Source organism: Halichoeres trimaculatus, unplaced genomic scaffold (assembly GCF_033239565.1).
Source record: "Halichoeres trimaculatus isolate MK-OKI-2021-1 unplaced genomic scaffold, fHalTri1.1 fHalTri1_scaffold_4, whole genome shotgun sequence".
NCBI classification, from domain to species: Eukaryota; Metazoa; Chordata; class Actinopteri; order Labriformes; family Labridae; genus Halichoeres; species Halichoeres trimaculatus.
This window is the reverse complement of record NW_027437182.1, coordinates 12,571,179-12,592,319: the sequence shown is the minus strand read 5'-3', so window position 1 is coordinate 12,592,319 and position 21,141 is coordinate 12,571,179. Positions and strand designations below refer to the sequence as shown.

At 38.7% G+C, this 21,141-nt stretch overlaps 3 protein-coding genes across 6 annotated transcripts; 1 reads left to right on the top strand and 2 right to left on the bottom strand.

Moving 5' to 3' along the window:
- Positions 1-1,342: 1,342 nt before the first annotated feature.
- LOC141788557 (pyroglutamyl-peptidase 1-like) lies at positions 1,343-6,982 on the bottom strand. Its single transcript, XM_074667430.1, has 5 exons — positions 6,753-6,982; positions 5,501-5,553; positions 4,639-4,755; positions 4,104-4,336; positions 1,343-3,370 (listed from the first exon to the last, which is right to left on the bottom strand). Exons 1-5 carry the CDS (start codon positions 6,784-6,786, stop codon positions 3,175-3,177), a joined length of 633 nt encoding a protein of 210 aa, XP_074523531.1. The 5' UTR covers positions 6,787-6,982; the 3' UTR covers positions 1,343-3,174.
- Positions 6,983-8,716: 1,734 nt separating this feature from the next.
- Positions 8,717-11,055, top strand: nphs2 (NPHS2 stomatin family member, podocin). Its single transcript, XM_074668956.1, has 7 exons — positions 8,717-9,014; positions 9,189-9,292; positions 9,592-9,664; positions 9,882-9,964; positions 10,082-10,341; positions 10,433-10,511; positions 10,837-11,055. Exons 1-7 carry the CDS (start codon positions 8,717-8,719, stop codon positions 11,053-11,055), a joined length of 1,116 nt encoding a protein of 371 aa, XP_074525057.1.
- Positions 11,056-11,307: 252 nt separating this feature from the next.
- axdnd1 (axonemal dynein light chain domain containing 1) lies at positions 11,308-19,577 on the bottom strand. 4 transcript variants are annotated; one of them, XM_074668331.1, is made up of 27 exons: positions 19,370-19,577; positions 18,964-19,124; positions 18,766-18,869; positions 18,342-18,435; positions 18,030-18,115; positions 17,876-17,932; positions 17,644-17,752; positions 17,345-17,466; positions 17,075-17,215; positions 16,816-16,920; positions 16,528-16,648; positions 16,113-16,214; positions 15,806-15,972; positions 15,603-15,672; positions 14,920-15,154; positions 14,584-14,800; positions 14,150-14,243; positions 13,847-13,901; positions 13,687-13,721; positions 13,388-13,578; positions 13,190-13,280; positions 12,932-13,069; positions 12,343-12,423; positions 12,166-12,267; positions 11,972-12,063; positions 11,682-11,821; positions 11,308-11,586 (listed from the first exon to the last, which is right to left on the bottom strand). In XM_074668331.1, exons 1-27 carry the CDS (start codon positions 19,437-19,439, stop codon positions 11,465-11,467), a joined length of 3,102 nt encoding a protein of 1,033 aa, XP_074524432.1. In that variant the 5' UTR covers positions 19,440-19,577; the 3' UTR covers positions 11,308-11,464. The 4 variants fall into 4 exon arrangements, 3 of the variants coding, with proteins under 3 accessions (XP_074524432.1, XP_074524431.1, XP_074524433.1); XM_074668330.1 differs by having other exon boundaries at positions 13,388-13,721; XM_074668332.1 differs by lacking the exons at positions 13,687-13,721; positions 13,847-13,901.
- Positions 19,578-21,141: the final 1,564 nt, after the last annotated feature.

The following is a 21,141-nucleotide window of genomic DNA, read 5'->3' as shown; positions in this document are numbered from 1 at the left end:
ATCAAAAGAGAACGGTGGCCCCCTGCAGGGATGACATGGAAATCGGAATTACTTATTAGAAATACTCGGTTTATTATACGAAGGGAAAGTTCGGGTACTGCAATTTCTATGCTCTCGGATATTACATAAGCATGAAGACATATCTAAAAAAAAATCGTATGAATGCAAACAATGTAATCATGTAAAAATTAAAACATCTTCAAAAAGTTTTCAATCACTCAAAGTTAAATTTCATGCTTCAAGTTTACGTTAACTAACATACTGCAAGTTTTCTTGAATATTTCATTTGAAATCGTGACCTATAGCTTAAAAAACGAAAAGAAAAATTGTCCTGTCTCAACATTGAGAAAAAAATTATGTTGATTTCAGTTGATCAATGTTCAAATAATATAAATACTTTGTGTTTTAGCATTTACCACAGAGGACCTCACTCATTGGTAAGGCTGCAGACTTGACAGTTGTCCAGCAGACTATCATTCATACAAGAAGGGTAAGCAAAAGCTTGTCTCTACAAAGACTGATATTTCATAGTACTGTGGGTGTATTCAAGCATATTTTAGGAACAGTCATTTGAAGAAGTGTGAGCAAAGCTAAACAATCAGTGGGGACGACAGCCTTAAGAGGATTGTCAGGAAAAGTCCTCTCAACTTTGGAGAGCCACATAAGGTGGATTTAGGATGATGATAATGTATATCAAGTGAAGTGGAGGTGTTAGAAGCCTCTTTCCAAGATGCGGACAAAATGAACTGAACTGTTGCAAAGTGTTCCAAAGTCATTTTCTTAGATTGAAGTAAATTTTGATTTTCATTAGAAAATTCAGGGTCTTAGGTCTGGAGAAAGAATGGTAAAGCACAGAATACAAGGTGGTTAAAGTCCAGAGTGAATTTTCCATAGTCTTTGATGATTAAGGGTTCCAAATCATCTGCTGGTTGTCTTTTTTATTAAGACCAAAGTCAAAGAAACCATCTTAGTGAAACAAAATTGATCAAATGTATAACCTGATATCCATCAAAGATAAAGCATATTTAAGTTTACCTCTTAGATAAGCATTGTGAAAATAAAGGATGCTTGTTCTTTTAGATGCACTTGTAGAATATGAACGAAATAAGTTGCCAGCAGCAGCAAGAACAAGATGTAAAAAGATGTAGACATATGCATCTTATTCAGTGCAGGTAAATAAAAATACATTTGCCAGAAGTATATACAAAAGATGGAATTAAAAACTTTAAACACATTGTTGAATGTATAGAATACAGGTAGCATTAATGTTAGCTTGTTTTAATGACAGACACAAAAGACCTTTCTTGAAATTGTTATTCTTTTTTATTTCAAAGCCTTTCCTTCCTACAAAGCCAAGTTACCAACTGTAACCGGCTTTGTTAACATCAGAAGACACTTTTGTAAAGATTTTCCCGAAATAGAGAAACCCACATTTATCTGAAGAGCCATTGTGTTATTGTACAACAGAGCAAACACACAAAGATAAAAAAATGAGGTAGCCACATATCTGACTGGACAGCACCAGTGAAATATCTTTGAACTGAACTGCTGAGCGACTTTAAGGTCTTTTCATAACACACTATATCACTAGCAAGGCACAGAATGCTAAGGCAGAAAGTAGACCTCGACCAGAAAAATGTTTGTAGATTCGCCTGCAGTGTGTTCAACTTGACAGAACAAACCAAAGCTAAGGAACATAAAGCATTTCTCACCTAAAAGCATACATCACATACACAACTATAAGTAATAGGTGGGACAAATCAAAATGCTGTGTGCATGTTTGAAAAGCTACATTTTATAAGTTAAAGTGACTGAAAATTAAGTCAAATAACGCAGGTATTTTCACCATTGAATTTGCCATCCATATTGCTGATACAGTTAAAAAGAAAAAGAAAATTTAAAAAAAAGGATAAGAAAGTGCTACATGAAAAAAGTCATGGCCTGACTGAACTGGTTCTTACTTACTGAAATCAAACCCTAAAATAAAATAAAATAAAGAAACATCTGATCTGATGAAGGGGACATCAGAAAGCCTTTGGTGAAGAGTAGAAATTAGGTCTAGCAAGTAAGACTCCAACAGGTTCTTTTAGGCTCTGACGCAATAATCAAATGACAAAGCTTTTACTGCCCTAAAGGATCCAGATGTCAGTTACTTTCTAAAATCCAACAAGGAGCAGTAGGCATGAGGGAGACCATCCAATACCAGTTCACTGTCTTTAAAAGAATACAAATGAACAAATTGTTTAGATTAAGAACAGGCAACACAGCGATACAAAAATAAAAGTGTAGCCCTGATAGAAATCTGTAACCCTTCAATTATAATCACACCTGAGATCTGTTAAAATAACATTGCACAACCTGGGGACAGATCTCAGGATGTAGAACTTAGGGCTTTTCTGTCAGAATTGGGCTGAAGAACTGGGGAAATAAGAGCTGGAACCAACCCGTTCCCTGATTAAAATAATAACAGTTTTCTTATAAAGAAAAAGGAGACTCAAAGAAACAATCCAACATCAAGTGTGAAACTTCATGGTTATAAAATTAGTGAAAGAGAAACAAAAATGAGCAAACACAGTTCACTGCTATACATTTCTACTGAAAACATAAAGTAGCATGTACATTTATGGTTTAAAAATCATCTGAAAAAAAGTAAAAACTCCAGAATGGAGTGTTTTCAGAGTTAAAAACTGAGGACAACATATAACCATTTCCCAACATGTGACTTCTATAACCATTCAGTAACCCTACCCCCTATAAGGTGCATTAATAGAAGTCACATTTGGATTAAAGGTTTCAGTATTCTGCTACAGATTCCTTTCATATAAACACATATGTAAAACATTTGTGTCTTTTATGTATGTTTAGCATTTTTTCACACAAAAGTCAGAATATTTTATCTTCCTTTGGAGTCGGACAAAATCTTTTGTAACAATGGGACTTAGGGTGCTAAATTAAACCCTCTTTTCACACACCTGGGATACAATTTAACATAACATAATCAAGCAAAGCAACAAAGGAACAGACAAAAGCAAACAAATGCTTAAAAGATCAAATATGAGGAAGTTCTCTGTTTTGTCCACAACAAAAGCAAAAAGAGGTTTGGCTACTTATGGTCAAGTGCAATTTCCCCTGTGTGTCGAAGGCTGGAGAGGCTGGTTGGCATCTGGAGGTCACTTAGTGGAAGTGCTGCTGGCAGTGGATCTTCTCCTCAGCCTGGTCTAGAAGCTCCAGCATCTCCTGGATGATAGACTTTAGCGCACGGCCCAGATCCTCCCCGCTGTAAGGCTTTCCCAGTGGAGGCACATGAATGAAGGCAGAGCGACCATGGCTTAGGTACAGAGATGTGTAGTAGGTGAAATCACATAGGTACCTGTTAAAGAAGCATTACATTAATGAAGGGCCTGGATTTATTAGATGGAGGTCATGGCATACACTGTTAACTGAACAAGATTTACAATAATATCAAGAATCCAAAGTTCTTTGTTTACATACATACTGTTTTACTTGTGGCACAAAATTCATTTGCAGATTAGCCTCAATAAATCTGTGACTGTGAGACCTGAAGCCCAGATTAGAAAAACGTGTGAAACCAAGCTTCAGAGTTAGTTACATCCTTAAGTATTATTTTAATACATCTCATGTTTTCCCTCATCATTTATTTAAATACATATAAAGACCACACTACTGCTCAACCAGTTGATCCCTAGCAGCTTCTGCCAGCACCCATTGTAGGTGGGGTTTTTTTTGGTTGTTTGTTTTTACGGTAATGTTTTACATTTTCAAATGTTTGTAAATTTTACCCTTCCTATATATTCTAATGCGGGATTGATGAGGCTTAACAATAAAGGCACATCTCACAACATAGTTCTCTAGCACTACAAATTCTCTCAAATCAAAATGATGACATGCATTCAAATATATTTTGTGGCTGCTGACATGCATTTAAATAAGTTTGTGAAAGATATTGCAGTACGCAATTATTTCACTGGAGGGTGCTGCTCATAATGTCTATGAAATCTTATACACCTCTTCACAGATCCCTCATATTGTATTTAAAAAAGCAAAAGGCAAACCGTGAATGGCAAAAGAAAATAAATTGTTACCTTCCAGCATCTTTGGAAACAGACACAGCTACTCCAAGCCCTGAGGCGGTCACTCTCTTACAGACTGATTCCATGTCAATAACTGAGTCGATACAGTCCGGGCCTCCCACTACACAACACTGGGAATCGGGACAAAAGCTGCTGTTGTCAAGGCCCTTATAGCCGTGATTTCTGCCACACTTCTCCAGCGTCACAGTGGTGGCCATTCCTGAGACCCCGACATGTACAACCAACTGGAAAACAAAGAGAACATTCAAAATACAAGATGGATTTACTAGATATCATTTTCCAAAGGCAAAAAAAGTAATGCAACATAACTGGCAATTCTCCTGACTTTTGTACTTTTCTACTACTACTACTACTTTTATCTGACATGATCTGACACGTGGTTTTCTGTGATTGGACCAGAAATGAACCACATAGATCTGAATCCAAAAATTACTGTACCACACCAGGGTCTACACAACCCTTTGTGTTGCACCCTTAAAAGAGGAATTATGTGGCTCTATCACATCACAGCCTTCTCTTCTCTTACCTGGGGATGATATTGTTTCCATAATGAAGGAACCAAACTCTGTACTGTCTGATACTCCACAGGAACCTCAGATACATGCAAGTCCACTTCACTTCCAAGTCCAAGCTTCTTTAACTCCTGTGTGAGTAAAAAACAAACCAAATAAAACAAAAACATTTAACACCTTAGTTTATTTCAAATTCGTATTTTAACTTAAAAGATGTTTTATCTAGAGCATGTTTTGGTGATGAAGGTTTGCACATCTTAGTTGGATGTCAGTGGAATCTCTCTTTTCATGTGTATATTAGTTACAGAACTAAATTTTCAATACCATCAGGAATATATAAATATAATATTTAAATAAAACCAGCATTGGACCATCCTGAGATAAGAGATGTAGTGAGACATATTCTAAGTAAGATAAATCTGTGTCACATTGTGTCATTGACCAGCACCTCCCCTTGTCTCCCTCCAAGACCAGCAGGCCCGGACACTGACCCCCACTTGCATTGTAAAGAGGATTTTTCGACCACGTCTGTGACCCCGCCACAAAGCAGCCCATTGTTTGCCTTTAATATCCTTATCAAGTCCGTCTAGACACCCTGACAACCACCATCATCCCCCACATGCAGTTTCCTCAGCAGAGCACAGACAGACCTATCGACGTACTGCTGCACAATGTGAGGCTGGCCAGCAGCAATCAGAGCATCTTGTCACCTCCACAAAAAACAGGCTCACCAAGAGATATTTATTCAATCTCAACTACACCCATTTTTTAAATATTTGACTGCTTGTGTAAGCTGTCAAATCTTGCATCACCTGCTTGTGGTGAAGTGACATAAAAAATATGTGCATGAAATCGTCAACAGAGAAAAAAATATACCTGAACTGCTACCCAGCTGGCGTTTACTGTGTGTTCTCCAAATGGCCCGAAACCTGCAAAACAAACATTGTGTTATTTAAATGCTGCACAGAGTAAATTATATATAAAAAATCCAACTGACGGAGATGATAGAGTATAAGTTCTGCATGTTTCACAGGAAATATCACAAAAAAGTTTAAGAGACTGACTCAGGGTATTCAAAAAAATATGTTGAATACTCTTTCTAATACTGTGCACCAAGTAAAGAATGTCAACTGCACACAGATTTGAGTAATACAAAACAGATCTTGAAGGCAGACTAATCTACATTATACTTGATTAGTAAAACCCCTTCCTGTAGCTTACTTCTCATATGACCTAGAAAATTTACAGCAGCAGCTTACAGATATTCGCTCAGCTTGTTTATGTAAGCATCTATAACTGATCCCCTTCCACCACCCTTCCAAGGGTCAGTGGGTCCCTTGGGGCTACACAGAGGAGGGGGGTCAGTCTGTCTGACAGGCTGCTGAAAAGGAGCTGAGTGAGGGGCCAGCAGCTGCCAGCCGGCACGCTATTGTGAAGGTGCAGTTCCCAGGCTATCTACACATCATGGATCAGCTGGGACTGTGAGCTCCTTCTCCCCTTTGTGTCTGAAAACACCAGGTCACTGCGTCCGTTGTCCTGCACAATCTCAATGCTTCAGACTGTAGATTTGCTCCAAGAAAAATTACGCTACTGTCCTAAAATGCATCCACAACATGTAGACCATCACTTTGTTTTTTCTTTTTTCTTTACTTACAGTGATACAAAAAAATGTATCAACATTTAAGAGAAAAACATTCAAGAACTGACATTTACTCAGTGCAGCCTGTTTTAGGCCACATGCACTTATATTTGGAAATACTCAATTGCAACATCTGTAGAAATTCAGTCAACTTAAAATTTCTTCTAAAGTATTGTAAATATTTATTTAGCTACTACTTTGATTTGTTTATTGCTGCTTTTCGTGGACGATAGAAGAATCAGTAATAATCATTATGTTCGGCAGCTTGTCCTGACACAGACACTAAAAACACAGCTACACCTTGATAAGCCGTCATGATAGTGAACTTTCATGAAGCCTTATTTGTAACTGTCTGAGAGTGCAGCGGAGTGTAGCAGTTAACAGCCTGACGCCATTAACGTTCCAGCAGCTGTCAACTTTTTCCCCACTCCAACTCGCTGTGTACACTGTAGATAAGAGACAACCATAGCTGGGAAAATAACGACGCACCTGTAACGACCACCGTCCGTTTACTATTATCCATTGCCAGTCCTGTTGGAAAGGATTCTTGGTCTGTCCGGTCTTCCTTCTGAACCGGTACCGGAGAGCGAGAGTACAGACCGTCTACAGCCGACGGCTCCGTCTACCACTCACACTAACGAAAGCGCTGCTCCTCCTGGCAACAGGCTGCGTGAGACGTGACGTGCTGGCGTCACGAATCACTGCTTCTTCTGCGTTAGGATTTTACGGCATTGAAGTGTCACGACTGCCACCTTGAGGATCTAGATTATATCACTTCCTCATTGCACTCACTAACTGCTCACTACACTGTCCTGTCAGGTGATTTACTGTCACATTAAACTATTTGCTGAAGTTGCTGGGCCCCATCCTTTAGTTTCATTATTACCCCCAGATCATAACAGAACAACAACAAAAAAAAAAGCTTAGATAGTGGTCTTTACGCAATCAGTTCAAAATGACTCGTTAAAAGCCACATGGAAATTTGATCAAAAAAGAAAAGGTATAAAAAAAGAAAAGGTTAAAGTAGTATTAATTTTCGAGTGACTTAATGTAATGCAGACATCTTCCAATTTTCCCACACTCGTTAATCATCTTCGGGATGAAGAAATGAGGACCTCTGCTGGTGCCTTGAGAAAACTGCTATATGCAGTGGTATATGGGGGTACAATTTCCTTTATAAGTTGAGACAACTCAAACTTTCATTATTTAAAACTGTGTTGCAATAACAATAGAAATAGGCTAACAAGAAAAAGTTATAATAATATACACTACTAGATAATAAATATTAGAAGACCGGCACCCCCAGGCAGCCAAGTGGTTTGATATATTTCTGAGTCAAATCCTGGACTGAGATTTAAGCGTGAGTTGGAAATTAAAAGTTGTGGCACCACAGCCTGAGCTCTCCTTTTGAAGGACCATAATTAAATAGTGAAATGGAAAAGTACTGTTTTGCAAAGTGGTGCATCAGACTGCTGCTTTTCAGTGATATGGTTCTAGACAGGAGGATAGAGGCTGGAAGTGTGAAGTGGAAAGCACTTCTAATACCTGAACTACAAATGTCAAAGTATCTAAAATAATCATCTTGGTTTGAATCTAGGAGGACCTAAGATCCTTAAACATTTCTAAGTTTAAAGTAGTAAGAGAAGAGAATGACAGCTTGTGGCCTTTTGTAACATAGCCCAAATAGTTTATGTAACGTCACTTCTAACTTGACAAGGCATATACTCAATCAATGTTTGGATTTTTTGTTTTTTCACTGTGCTTTATCAGCCATTTGCTTAAGTTTCCACCCAATTATTTTGCAGTTTCAATGAAGAACATGAGGGCCACATAATTAAATATGTGTTTAATTAAAGAGCCAATAGGGAGGGAAGTGTGTGTCCTTTCCTGCAAATACAAAGTAAACTATATGTCAGCTCTTTGAGAAGAGAAGACATGAATCAGCACATTCCCTTCCAAGACACACGACTCCCTGGGTTCCACTACCCCTACAGCTTGTTGAACAAGAGTTAATGTGCAAATTATGTTCAAACCAAGTAACATTTGAATATATATATTTTTTTAACATCACATCAAGCATTACTGTTTCATTTTCAGTGAGTTGCTTTGAGGAGAGATATTGGATATTATGCTCACTAGAGTTCACTGACCTGACATGGTAAAGCAGGAGATCAGTAACACCCCCACCACTGTCACACTCCCACAGTCTTGAAGTTCACCTCATTAACAGTATCCTCTGTCTGGGTTTAGGCAGCAGCACTGACTTCAGTCACTCTCCTCCAGCTACAGGGCGCAACAAACAAAATTAAAGCTATAGATTTTAACTTTGTCAAATTTATTCAATTTCCTTTTATCTTTTTTTCCCCTAAAGGCAAAACAGCAACCTTCTATCAAACTGAAGCTTCCTCTGACACATCACTACTATGCTCTCCACTGCGGAGCTTCCAGCTAACATGGAGAACTCCTCCGGTGTCCGTCCCAGTCTCCCCCCAAGACCCAGTTTGATGTCGAGGAAGGTGAAGGAAAAAGGAGCTTCAGTTCCTCCCAGAAGTAACAGAGAAAGGCCCCTGAATGAAGTCAGGGTCTCCAAGGCATCATCATTATCGTCAAGAAAAGAGAGACTGGAGAAAAATGAAGTGAAAGTCGAGCCCGAGCTGAAGGTGAAATCCACTGTGGTGGACATAGACAGTGTGAGAGAAAAGGAGGTCAAGGAGGAGAACCTGGGGCTCCTGGAGGCAGCAGAGGAGGATGGTGAGTAAATGCTTGGTACACTGTAGATGCTGCATGTTTTACATAATATTAATAATAATAATAATAAATTTTATTTATAAAAATGCTTTTCTTGTTGGATGTCATCAGCGTAGCATTAGTTATTTAGTTCTCCCAATTCATAATTATCATCTTGTGTGTTATTTTTTTCTGCAGGTTTGAAGCGCAAGAACCTGGGAGTGTTTGAATGGCTGCTGATGGTCTTTGTCCTCATACTGGTTCTCATCTTTTTTCCTTTTTCCATCTGGTTCTGTGTCAAAGTAAGAACTTCAGCATGCACTGAAAAGCTAGAATCCTCTCCATACTATTTCCCTTGACACACTTCAGTCATCTGATTATCATGTATATGGTAATACCAGTCAGCGCTTTCATTCATATTGGTTTATATCTAGCCTTGTGTAAATTATCAAAACAACAAAAATGTGTAAGCGTCCTCATAATTTAACTTGTTTGAATGTTACAGTATAAAATGTGGCCTACATTATGGCAGTTTGAAACCCCAGCCTTTCCCATTCTTCATTTGTAAGTGCTGACGAGTATCTGCCACTTTGACTGACAGGTAGTGAGGGAGCATGAGAGGGCTGTGATCTTCAGGCTTGGCCACCTATTGCGGGAGAGACCCAGAGGACCAGGTTGTCAACTATTACTGTGAACTTTAAGCTCATCTTTGTAAGAATGGATGATAAACCTGGAGATGAGATTTTATTCTGCTTTTTTAATTTTTTTTTATCTATCTATTTCTTAAAGATGCGGTAGTTATGAAAAAGTGTGGTTTCAGATGCTTTTCAAAGTCAAAATGTGTAAGATTTCAGTTTTGTCTTTTGATAAAATTGCTCCTTCTTTTTCTAGGTCTTCTTTTTTATCTTCCGTTTGTAGATGTGTGCCACAAGGTTGACGTCCGGCTGAAAATGCTGAAGGTCCCTCTTCATACGGTACAGAACAATACACATTTACCATTTCATTTTTCAACTGTTTTCCCCAACTGTTCTAATTTATCACCGTGAAAGCTTTGATTGCATTCAACTGACATCTCGTTTTTCTGCATCCAGGTGGTAACTAAAGACCTAGTGAGGCCAGAGTTAAGTGCTGTGTGTTATTATCAGATAGAGAACATAGCTTTGTGCAGCTCAGCTCTGTTCAGTCTGACCACAGTGCTGCAGACTCTGGTCCAGTCAGTGGTCAGAGACATCCTTGCCCAACATACTCTCGGCCATGTCCTGCTGCACAGAAGGAAGACAGGGGAGCAGATACAAGCAGCTGTTGACTCTGTGGCATGCCGCTGGGGCATCAGGGTGGAAAGAGTGGACCTGTAAGACTCCAATCATACCTCCAGATTTGAAACCAAATAAAAGAGAAGAAGATCCTCTTACTGACCAGGATTTTGTTTGATTTCCTGTCAGTGATGAGCTCAGTTTTCCTGTGGAGTTACAGCAGAGTCTAGCTGCTGAGGTTGAGGCAAAGAGACAACAACAGGCCAGGGTGAGTATATCTGATGCCTTATAATCTAATATTTTTCATTTTACAGTGTATTGCTTTTTTGTATTTCATAGCTTGTTGAGCAATTTCAAAGGTATAATTTGTAAATAAAAATAAAAAAATTTAGTTCCTGGATACTTAGACCCTTCATCCCAACTTAACCACAACTCTGAGAAGGAAATTTTTGCAGCCATGCATTGTGAGCTTCTTTATCTTTACAAGTGGTCAGACTTCTTGGTTTTACACACTGCATTGCTTTTCTTTCACTTATGGATTTCATTATCTGTAAAACTTTAAGAAGAATTTAAAAGAAAAGTGTCATTTCTAGGTGAAAGCAACAGAAGAGGACAGAGATCTCTGGGAGGGCTTCAGGGCTTCCCTCCGTCTCCTCCATCCTGCCTTGGTCCTTCCTATCGCCCCAGATCTCCTCAATGTGACCCCTGACCTCTCTTCTCTTCCACCACCCCCTCCTCCACCTCCTCCAGCCATGGAGGAAGACGGAGTAACATCAAGAAAGGATCATGAGACAGACTCGCCAATGATGTGATAGACTGTTATAGTATCATATATAATATACTTCAAAAAATAAACCAAGTGTATTGAGTATAAAGTCTGAGCTTTTTTTTTTAAATGTCTCTTTAAACCTTATTTAATGAGACAAAACCTAACAATCACAAACTAAGACAGCAGCAGTAAATGATGCTTCTTGTTTACTCTTCCTCAAAAGCCTCAGACCCTGTGCATATGCTGGTAATGTGCCTAGCATCAAAATACACTTGATAGATTTCAAACACTGTTTTTTATTGATGTAACTATGATGGAGCACTGATAAAGTCTCTCAGAATCTTATTGCAGAAAAAAGTAAACACACATTTCACTCTTAAGGAATTCTGAGAATAAATAACACAGCTTTGTCTTTCCATGCTTATTGAGCTGTGACTTGTCCCCATCATGTGTCATTTCATTGTTTTTTTGTTCTTTTTGCTGCTGCCTGAGGGTTTGGCTTCAGCTGTGCTTTTCTTCGTAGAAGCTGGAGGTGTCACTGGTGGTGTGAAAGGTGGTGGAGAGTTTCTTTTCTCTACAAGACAAAGTCATGAAACATGTACTCTGTGAGACTGCCTTACCGTCTCTGAAATAGTTTGGGTATATAATATTATTTTGTTCAGTTGGTACCTTCACTCTGTTCAGGCTCCAGGCTTTGTTGACCTTGCAGTTGTCTCTCCAGGTCCTTTATCTTCTCTAACGCTGCCTGCAGGGCCTCCTCGGCCTCCAGGGCTCGCTGCTCGCTGCTCTGGGCTCTCAGCTCTGAATCACTAAACAAAACACAGAAATCTGGTTGACATGTCTTAAGTATCATACTAATAACACACAGCCTGCAACTTCAATATAAGAAAGTTGTATCAAATCTTGGCATATTGTTTAAATCCTTATATGCATATTCATGGATAAAAACATGATCCTACAGCAGTTCTTGTTGCAATAATCCTACTGTAGTCAGATCACTGAAAGCTCTCTGGGCATCATCTGTTGCTGGAGTCACAACCAGCTCCTCAGTCTGACAAACAGATAGACAGACAGAATTTGGTCAGAGGGACAGGCAGGCGGGAACCACAGGGACTCTAACAGACAGGAGAAATAAGAGATTTAACAGTCTGACCCCATTCAGGTGGACACTGCTCACTCCAAGCTTTCTGTCAGTAATGTTTCCATCATAGCCAATCATTTTCACCACTGTGATTTCACGGTCCGAGAGTTCCCTCTGCAGGACACAAATACTGATGGTCATTTACAGAAAATCAGACCACAATAAATCTACAGCTACACCTGTACATACCTCTACACCTGTACTGGCCTCTTTCTGTTCTACCTCAGGCTCCTGTTTGGTCTCAGTGTTTGCTGAAGGCTCTGTTTGCTTCTGTTAACATAAACATGTCCACATAAATATCTTAATTTCCAAACATCATTAACGTTTGTTCAAAAAATAACCGTTAACACCCTCTCATCTCCACAATTTCAATTTTACATTGTGTTGTTGTGACTGTGGTTTCATTGGATAGCTGGTGTCAGCTTAGCATATCAATGATAATGTCGATGGCATGTGTCTTATAATATTGGCACTGTTCTGGCATCAGGTATAAGAATAGATAACCAAGGTAGATAACCAAGGTAGATAACCAAGTAACACATAAAAAGAAATCAGAGCCAAGCATGAGTCATATTCAATATGCTTATATAATGATTTAAACACATTTTTTGTTCATTAATTCAAATTCAAAATAAACTTTATTGGCACAGAGTTTTTTTTAACATACTGCCAAAGTCAGTGTTAAAATGAATAATTACTAATGGTTAAATATTTATTAATCATTAACAAACTGAAAAAATGAGGCTTGTATTGTAGTGATAAAGTTTGGAGTTCTTACCACAGTCAACATGTTGTCTGCTGAGGAGACATCACTGGTGGAGGTGGAGTCAGCCTGTTTGACCACCAGCTCACCATGACCACCTTTCACACCTAAAAGCAGGATTGCAGAAGTCTCCACCCAATCATTACCCTCCCTCTGTAGAAGGACCAATCAGCACAGATGTGGGAAGTTTAATTAAACCTTGTCTCTAACTGTTAAATCTTTAATGTGTTTGGCCTCTTTTAGAGTTGAAAACTGCTCATTTTTATTTCTTACCTGTAGCTTTGTGCATTCATCTATGACATTTTCACCATCTGTTTCATATGGGTTCTGCTGGATCTGTCCCTCCAGAATCAGTGTGCAGGATCTGAAGCCAAAAACAAAAGTTGTTTTCTCAATAAATCCCATCCCCTGACCTGTTACATTGGTTAATTGTTAATAATTAAAAAAAAATAAACAAACAAACTGGTGTACCTTGTGATGTATTTTGAAAAAATGTCAAGTCGCTCAGCTAGCGTCTTGGCATCCTCATCCAGTTTTTGTAGTGAGACATTCATTCTGTTGTGCTGTTCTTGTACTTGGTTCTGGTCCTCACTGTGATCTTGAACCGTGACAAGCAAAAGATCCAACATCCAGTGGGTCTGAGCCATGTAAATAGAAGTGACCTGGGAGGGGCAGAAACATGTGAGCTCCATAAACCTTTTAAAACGTAAAAAGCAAACAAACAAAAAACCCTCTAGCTTTATAAAAGAGAAGCATCGAGGGTTCAAGACCTTGAGATACTGTTGTGACCAACGCCTCAGTTGCTCTTCCAGGAGTGAATAGGGCACAGAAACAGAAAGGACGTATGATAGTGAAAGAGTATCAGTGCCTAATAAGATGTACAGAAGAAAACGAAAACTGAGATACAAAAAGCTTTAAAAAATGAATTACCTGAAATCATGTTGGTTAAAATGGAAAGATCCAGAGAATGTGGTTTAGAGCCATGCTGGAGAAAAAGATCAGGAAGTGAAGCTGACAGGAGGAGAGACAGAATAGGGCGACATTTGAAGTGGAAGAAGAGAGGTGGACTAATACCACTTGAATGCATGCATCTACAAAAATGAACTATCACATTCCTGGTCCTAACATGTCAAGAAAAAATGTAGTGAAAGGGACATTTTCACTTCTGCTTTGTCTTTTTGCAATAATTTGTAGACCTGCCAGACAGTTTTGCAGGGTCCTGTTGGTGCTTACCTCCTCGCTGAGTCTCTGGTTCTCATCATCAGCAAAACTGGACAGGTTTGAAATAAACTCCTGTGCTTTATCTGATGTGTTTTCTGTCCTCTCACTTTTTGAAAAGAACATACGAAGAATATAACATACGAAATGAACGAAGAAAATATTTAGAGAATTAAGTCTTCAATAAAACACATGTAGCCTTTTTTTCCCATCAATTAATAGATATTCGTTGCTGAAACTTTGTCTAAATAAAAGCTTAAATACTTTTACAGAAACATGTTAATGTAGTATACTACTCTTTGGATCTTTCTAAAAACTATACACAAAATACTGATGAATAAATGCATTTCCTTAAAACAGCGTACGCTGTCACAACATATAATTTTAAATTATACATGAAATCTGAAATAAGAATGTGGATCAAGGATGTCTGTAAGTAGAAAACTTACTATATGTCGGGAGGATTTTTGTTGTTTTCATTTACTGGCTGTGTGCTGAGGAAGTTCTTCAAGGTGTCTTCAGCTAAACTCTGCCAGTTGAGCAGAACCTTCTCGAGTTTCAACCAATCAGAAGTGGGGATTACTTCCGTCTGACTAATCATTGAATTGAGTTTTGAGACCCACAACTCCATGGACCCCAAAAGTGACCGGATCTGTGCATGAATCCCTGTAGAGACATGTCAAGAGTCAGTTTCAACCCTCAGGATCCCACTATGAAAACCATTACAACACTAAGAGAAACAAGACACAGATACCATCCATAGGTTATGTGCTACTGGTTCTCACCAGTCTCTCCAGTAACTTGTGCATCCAGCTGTTTCAGGAGCTCAGTCAAGTCCTTGTCAAGCTCTCTTTGGGCCTGCTGGCCTGCAGGAGCTTCACCGTCAGGAGAAGGGTGTCGTCTGTACAGCTCAAGGCTCATGTTCACCCATCTTTCTTGGACAAGGGTGAGCTTATTGAGCGTCTGCTGGCTGCAGAGCAGCTTCTCACCTTGGTAGCATTCACACAGGAGGGTCAACATCTACAGGGAAAACAACAGAAAAGGACTATGGGGCAGCTAACAGGACGAGCGGATGCTAGAAAAAGCACAATGTGAGACATATTTTCAAGCACTCATTTGATCTTTGTGTAACAAACTTGGCTAGAAACTTATGGACAGAAAAAATGATGAGCATGTTCAAAAACAATCTGAGATCGTTGTGGTCCAAAGATGTTTGAATGTCAAGACACGTCTGCATATACACGTTCAGCCATATACAGATGCCTTTTCAAAAAGATGAGTAAGATGAGTGAAAGGTGTCAGTGTTAGGCAGAGATGAGATAGAAATAGTGACAGAGGTGAGACACAGCTGACAATCAGCCAACCGATCAAATATCAGTCCACACAAGTGATGAACTGGATTAAGTGATGAGATGGTTCAAACAGATCAGAATCTTAAAAAGACACATAACACTCTGCACTGTCTTACATTTGACCATATCTTTACATCAGCATGAAGCTTTTCCAGTGAAGCCTTCTCATATTTTGGGATTGGACACCTTGAGATAGAAAGAGAGAATCTTGAGCAGAATTCACATTCATAATATCAATACTGGAAAACCTTATTAAGGTGAACAAATAAGATTTCTCAGATTGTACAGAAAATGATTAACCATTTCAGTTAGTCCTTACTTATTGTTAGTGATGCAAAAAGTGAGCCACTTGTTGATGCTTTGCTGGATGGCAGTGATTTGTTCACACTGAGCATGCTCAGTCTTCTTCAGATGGGACATGAAAGCAGTCATCTGCTCTTTGCAATAAGTGGACAGCTCCATAATGCTCTTCAGATCCTCTGTGTCCTATAGGAGGGTGTTCACTGTCATACTCACATTGTAATCCAACCAGCACAGACATCTACGCTGAATAATTGGTGGAACTGAGTTGTATTTTTTCTAGAGCATTGCATAAAACAATTAAAAAATGCTAATTTCATAGTTACCTTTGACATCAGAAAGATGCTGCAATGTTTAGCAGTCTTTGACCAGTTCTGCTCACTGGTGTGAAGCTGGCTGAACAACTGTAGCTTCCTCACACTGATCACCTGATGACCACAGAAAATCATGTTGAGCTTTTTTCAATCCTATAGAATTTCACTTTGAATCAATAAGTTTGAATGAAATTCACAGGGGGAGCAATAAAGAGTTAATTTCAAGCATTATCCGTAGCAATATCATGAGCTCTATGTAATCATGCTCAATGAAAACCAAGGAGTTAATAGCAAAATCTTTGTTTACCTACCTGCATCAATATTCTGCTTTGAAAGCTGGGGCTCCAACAAAGCAGGCAACCTAAAGTAATTTATTATTTATTCATGAGGTCTGGCGGAAAGGAAAAAAGCACCATGGCTCACACACCTTGAGGGCGAGGCAGAAGGTGACCTGGCTCCAGTAGTCCCTCTCCTTTGTCATCTGAAGCACCTGAGCCTTAAGACGACCTCTCTGCAGTTCGTACAGTTCGTGGTAGCTCTGGACCATACTGTGAAAAGACCCATTTGAAAGCGTTACCTTGTTATATTTATGGCAGATCTGATACACATGAGTGTTTTTTGCAGAAGAACAGTAAAAGCCAACAATGCTACTATGAGATGAAAATGTGACTTGGACTAAGTGATAGTTGTTCAATTTAGTCCTGAGTGGACTGACTCTGTGCTGGTGTTAGTCTGATCAAGTGCTCCAGCCAGCTGCCTGTGAGCAAGCTCTGCCTGCTGGGACACGAAGGCATCATGTTCTCGGATTTTAGATAGCTCCCTGTGAAGAGGAAGAAACACAAAGATTAACACGGAAAGAGCCAACACACTACTCAAAAACACCTAATTTCTTTCCTTTGGTAAGTTCATCTTAAAAAAATCACTCTATGGAAATCACAACCCAGCAGCATTACAAAACACACTGAGGCACATACACGCTAAGTTCCTGCATGGTTATCTTGATGCGAAGGATCTCTTCAGTTAGCCTGCGGTCAAGAGCCCGCTGTGCCACGGCCTCAGTGTGCAGAGCCTTCAGACGCTGTGGGATTCGCTCGATCAGGGACTGATAGCGCTGTCTGGACAAACCAGTACAAGAGGTTCAATTTGATGAAGTAGGAGTAACAAAAAGAACTACACCCATATTCCGTATTCCATGATTTAGTTTTTGTTTTTAATACTATCAAGGCAACGTGTTGGCTGCAAACCTGAGTTTGGCGAGCAGTTGTCCCCTCTCTGAGCAGCTCACGCTAGTCTGCCTGATCAGTTCATGGAAAACAATGTTGTAGATATTCTGCTCAACCTGCACCAGCTCCAACAACTGCTCCATCTGTAAGACATTTCATTAAACTTTTCTGATATACTGAATGATGGTGTAACTTTCTTTAAGTGATTTAGCTTTTTGGAAAATTTCACGTCTGTAAACGTTATTTTGAAGCATTAAAATGTAGTCAGTGTACCAGGGTACCTCAGATCCAGCCTGTTTGTTTAGCCCTGTCTGTCTTACCTGGGAGAGCTCAGTCAGCTCCTCATTTTGCTGATCCACTCCGGCCTTCTCCAGCATATCATCCATCATTTTCATTAGCTGAACCACCTCCAATCTGCTGCTGGGTTTGCTGGAGACAGAAAGCATACAAACAACACAACTCTGTATTGTTACATATTTAACTGATTCTCCTGACAGCATTGATCTCACATCCTTTTCAGCACTTAAATGTATTCATGTGTCAGATACTCACAGTGAAGGGAAGACCCGAAGCTTCTGCTCATCATCCTGAAGCTGCACCGTGAATGCACTGAGAAGATGAGGAAACATGACGAATGACAAGAAAACTAAACAGAGAGTTTCTGGGTATTATGAATTAGTGGATTGTTAGAAAAAAGCAGACTAACTCTTCATATAACTCAAGGCTCCGCAGTCCTTTGTTTTTCACAATGTGGTACTCATCTGGGATCAAAATGTCGGAGATGCTCAAGTTCTGAGAGACACAGAGTGTAGAAGTACGTATACATCTGTTAATAATGCAACTTAAGTATTTCAATACAATCTAAAACCTTCCACTTCTCAGAATTAAAAAAAAAGAAAAGATTTCTTTCTGCAGTTTATTTTACTTTGTGTAAATGTTAAAAGATGAAGACAGATGCACATCACAAAAATTAGATAATCCTTAAGAACAGAACAATGTAGTTTTAATCCTAACTAACCTGTGTGTCTCCAATGCCACTCTTGTCAGTCACTGGTGGGAGGGATGTTGATTTTTTCTGAGTTATGACAGCATCGCACAGGAAGGAAATGTCCCTATATAAGAGCATCAAAACAGAAGATTAAAAGTGCATCCTTTTATATTTCTTTGCAAGGTTTATGTAGTGGTTTACAATCTATGATTTTCCATCCTTTTAGAGATTAGTATAGTATGCTTTAGTTTAGAACAATGCTTCACTTTGCTAAATGCCTTGTTATGATGCAATACATTAAAAAAAAGTTGGTTTGGTATCCTACCCCTCTTCTTTAAGTGTGAGAGGTAAAAAAAAAAAAAGTTTTAGAATGCACAGAATGTAACTAATATTGTTTTCAAGCTTATAAAAACAATTTAGTTTCAACAATATTTTTTGTGTTAATCCAGCTGACCTGCCAGCTCCAGTCACGGATGTGGGCTGCTCAATAAAGTATTTGTACTTCTTACGCCTGAGAGGGTGATGCCAGACTGCATCTGGCCTCCTGATACCACAGCCCTGTAACCAAATTCAAAACAGTAACAATAGTGTAAATTGATGTTAGCCACAAATACACATGATCCTACCAAAAATGAAAGGGGCCTGAGTTTACCTTGCAGTGTCGATGGTGTGCAGTGTGCCCCAGTGTGATCTTGTTACAGACAGTGGAGGATAGGCTGATCATTAGTTCATCTGGGAGGATCTGCTTGTTGACAGGAGGAAGAGGTGTCTGTTTTCCCTGGGCTGCAACTTCTTGACAGTTCAGTTGAGCCGCTGAGGGACATTAAGTCAAAGTCAGATAAAAAACAACAACAACAACAACAAAAACAAACAAACAAACAAAAAAATCACCTAACTGCTTATCAAATATGCACACTCTCATCTTAATATGAGTTTGAACATGCAAACTCTCATAGTTTTATGTTTCCAAACAAAATACCACATCTAGCCAATGTTTGCTAAGCACTGTAACATTGAGCCAGTTCAGTCACCCTCACTAGTTGCACTGTAAACGTTACCTGTGCTGTCCAGCGCTTGCTCCGTCCTCGTTGAACTCGGAGCTGAACTGGCTCTCACGGACGTAGACATTCTGAAATTAACTTGTATATTCTAGAGTAAGCCTGCTGCTAAAATATCTTAAAATTTGAAGAAGTCATGTTGGCGGGAAAGTATGTAATTTATTCCCAAATTTGACCGTCTTTCACTCTTTATTCAGCGTTCACTTCCTGTTCACGTCGCCAAGGAAACGGCGACGTGAACAGGAAAAAAAAAAGCGCTCATCTGAAGTCTTCCTTTTTTTTTTTTTTTTTTTTTTTTACAATGTTTTATTTAGTTTTCCATTTGTTTATTTATTGATTATATATATTAGGCTAACTATATACATACTGGAAATACAGTTCCATAAAGACCAAGGTACGTTTTGTCAGTCCATTTGAACATCCTAGAAAGTTGTTGGTGAAGTACGACCTCTGCTGGCGGAGCATGAATACTGCACATGCCAGAAAGCCACCCACTTCCTGTATGTAATTAACAGATGGTAGGCATTATGTGTTTATTTTCTGTTCGTCGATAACATACGATGTAAAAAAAAAAAAAAAACTGTATCCGAAACTAATGCGATTAATGAGGGTTAATACTTCTTTCAGAGATAACCTTTGTGAAATGAGCAAGACTACTTTCCAGATACTTTCCAGAATAGTGACATCAATTCAGCAAAAATTCTAGCCCAATCATTGTAGCCCAATATTCATAGTTTTTTTTTTTTATATATATAGTTATTTCTGACAAGATGTGCCAATTTGTTCGGTATTTAAAGGGGTATTGTAATGATCGAAAAACATAAATATTGGTCAGTGCTGATTCAGATATGATATAGGCCTACGGGGGTGACATATATTATATGTGTGTGTGTGTGTGTGTGTGTGTGTGTGTGTGTGTGTGTGTGTGTGTGTCCTATATATACTGTGTACCACTTTTGCTGATTTGGAATAAATGCAGGCAATGCACTAAAAGTCCAGTTCTTCATGCCTGCCAGAGAGATTTTTATTGTGAAGGGCACAGCACTGCCAGGCTTCAAAGCTCCGCCCACAAATACAATGAAATATAAAGTGGAATTTTTATTTTTTGTGTGAAAAAAACGGGCCATAAAACAGCCTGATTTCTTGTCTCTGCTTGTGTCTTGTACCCAGGAAATAGACTAATAAAACGTACCTTGGTCCTATATAACAGTGACTGAAACAGTTTTATATATATATAAAAAAAAACATTTAATTAAAAAAAAAATATGAATCTGATTATTTTTCTATTTACATTTATTAATTTGATTTAAATAAGCTATTCCTTTTTACATTTACGTGTTTAATTCTGTACTTTGGCTCTGAAAGTTACAGCCTCAAAGAAGTAATTCATGTTCATATAAGCGCTTTTAATTTGAAACAAAATAATGTATATTCTTTAAATACACGCGACAACATATTAAAGTATTTCTGGTAAAATGGATGGGTAACTGTAGATTTATTTATATTTTTAGAATTATTATTTATAAAAGCTGTAGAAGTGAAACACAGCTCATCTGTTTAAAAATAAATTCCTCAGTAACCTTATCTTAAATTAAACCACGAAGAAAATATCAATTTAAAACGTTGTATCGTCTTTAGTTTGATAGCCTTAATATCTCTTCTATATCTGTAGAAGGTGGCATATTAAGAGCGTGTGACACTAGAGGTACCATACAATGTAAAGCAGTGTAACGTATCAGAATACTGTTAAGCTGGATAAAATGTGCGCCTTC

Excerpts from the sequence above, each read along its gene's own strand:
- LOC141788557 (XM_074667430.1), bottom strand. The coding sequence starts at position 6,786 with ATGGATAATAGTAAACGGACGGTGGTCGTTACAG. Across the intron at positions 5,554-6,752 it reads ACGGACGGTGGTCGTTACAG|GTTTCGGGCCATTTGGAGAA; the intron begins GTGCGTCGTTAT and ends TTTGTTTTGCAG. Across the intron at positions 3,371-4,103 it reads GTTTCCAAAGATGCTGGAAG|GTACCTATGTGATTTCACCT; the intron begins GTAACAATTTAT and ends CTTCTTTAACAG.
- nphs2 (XM_074668956.1), top strand. The coding sequence starts at position 8,717 with ATGGAGAACTCCTCCGGTGTCCGTCCCAGTCTCCCCCCAAGACCCAGT. Across the intron at positions 9,665-9,881 it reads GGAGAGACCCAGAGGACCAG|GTCTTCTTTTTTATCTTCCG; the intron begins GTTGTCAACTAT and ends TTCTTTTTCTAG. Across the intron at positions 10,342-10,432 it reads AGGGTGGAAAGAGTGGACCT|TGATGAGCTCAGTTTTCCTG; the intron begins GTAAGACTCCAA and ends ATTTCCTGTCAG.
- axdnd1 (XM_074668330.1), bottom strand. The coding sequence starts at position 19,439 with ATGTCTACGTCCGTGAGAGCCAGTTCAGCTCCGAGTTCAACGAGGACG. Across the intron at positions 18,116-18,341 it reads GTGGCATTGGAGACACACAG|AACTTGAGCATCTCCGACAT; the intron begins GTTAGTTAGGAT and ends TGTGTCTCTCAG. Across the intron at positions 14,244-14,583 it reads AAAAATCCTCCCGACATATA|TGAGAGGACAGAAAACACAT; the intron begins GTAAGTTTTCTA and ends CTTTTCAAAAAG.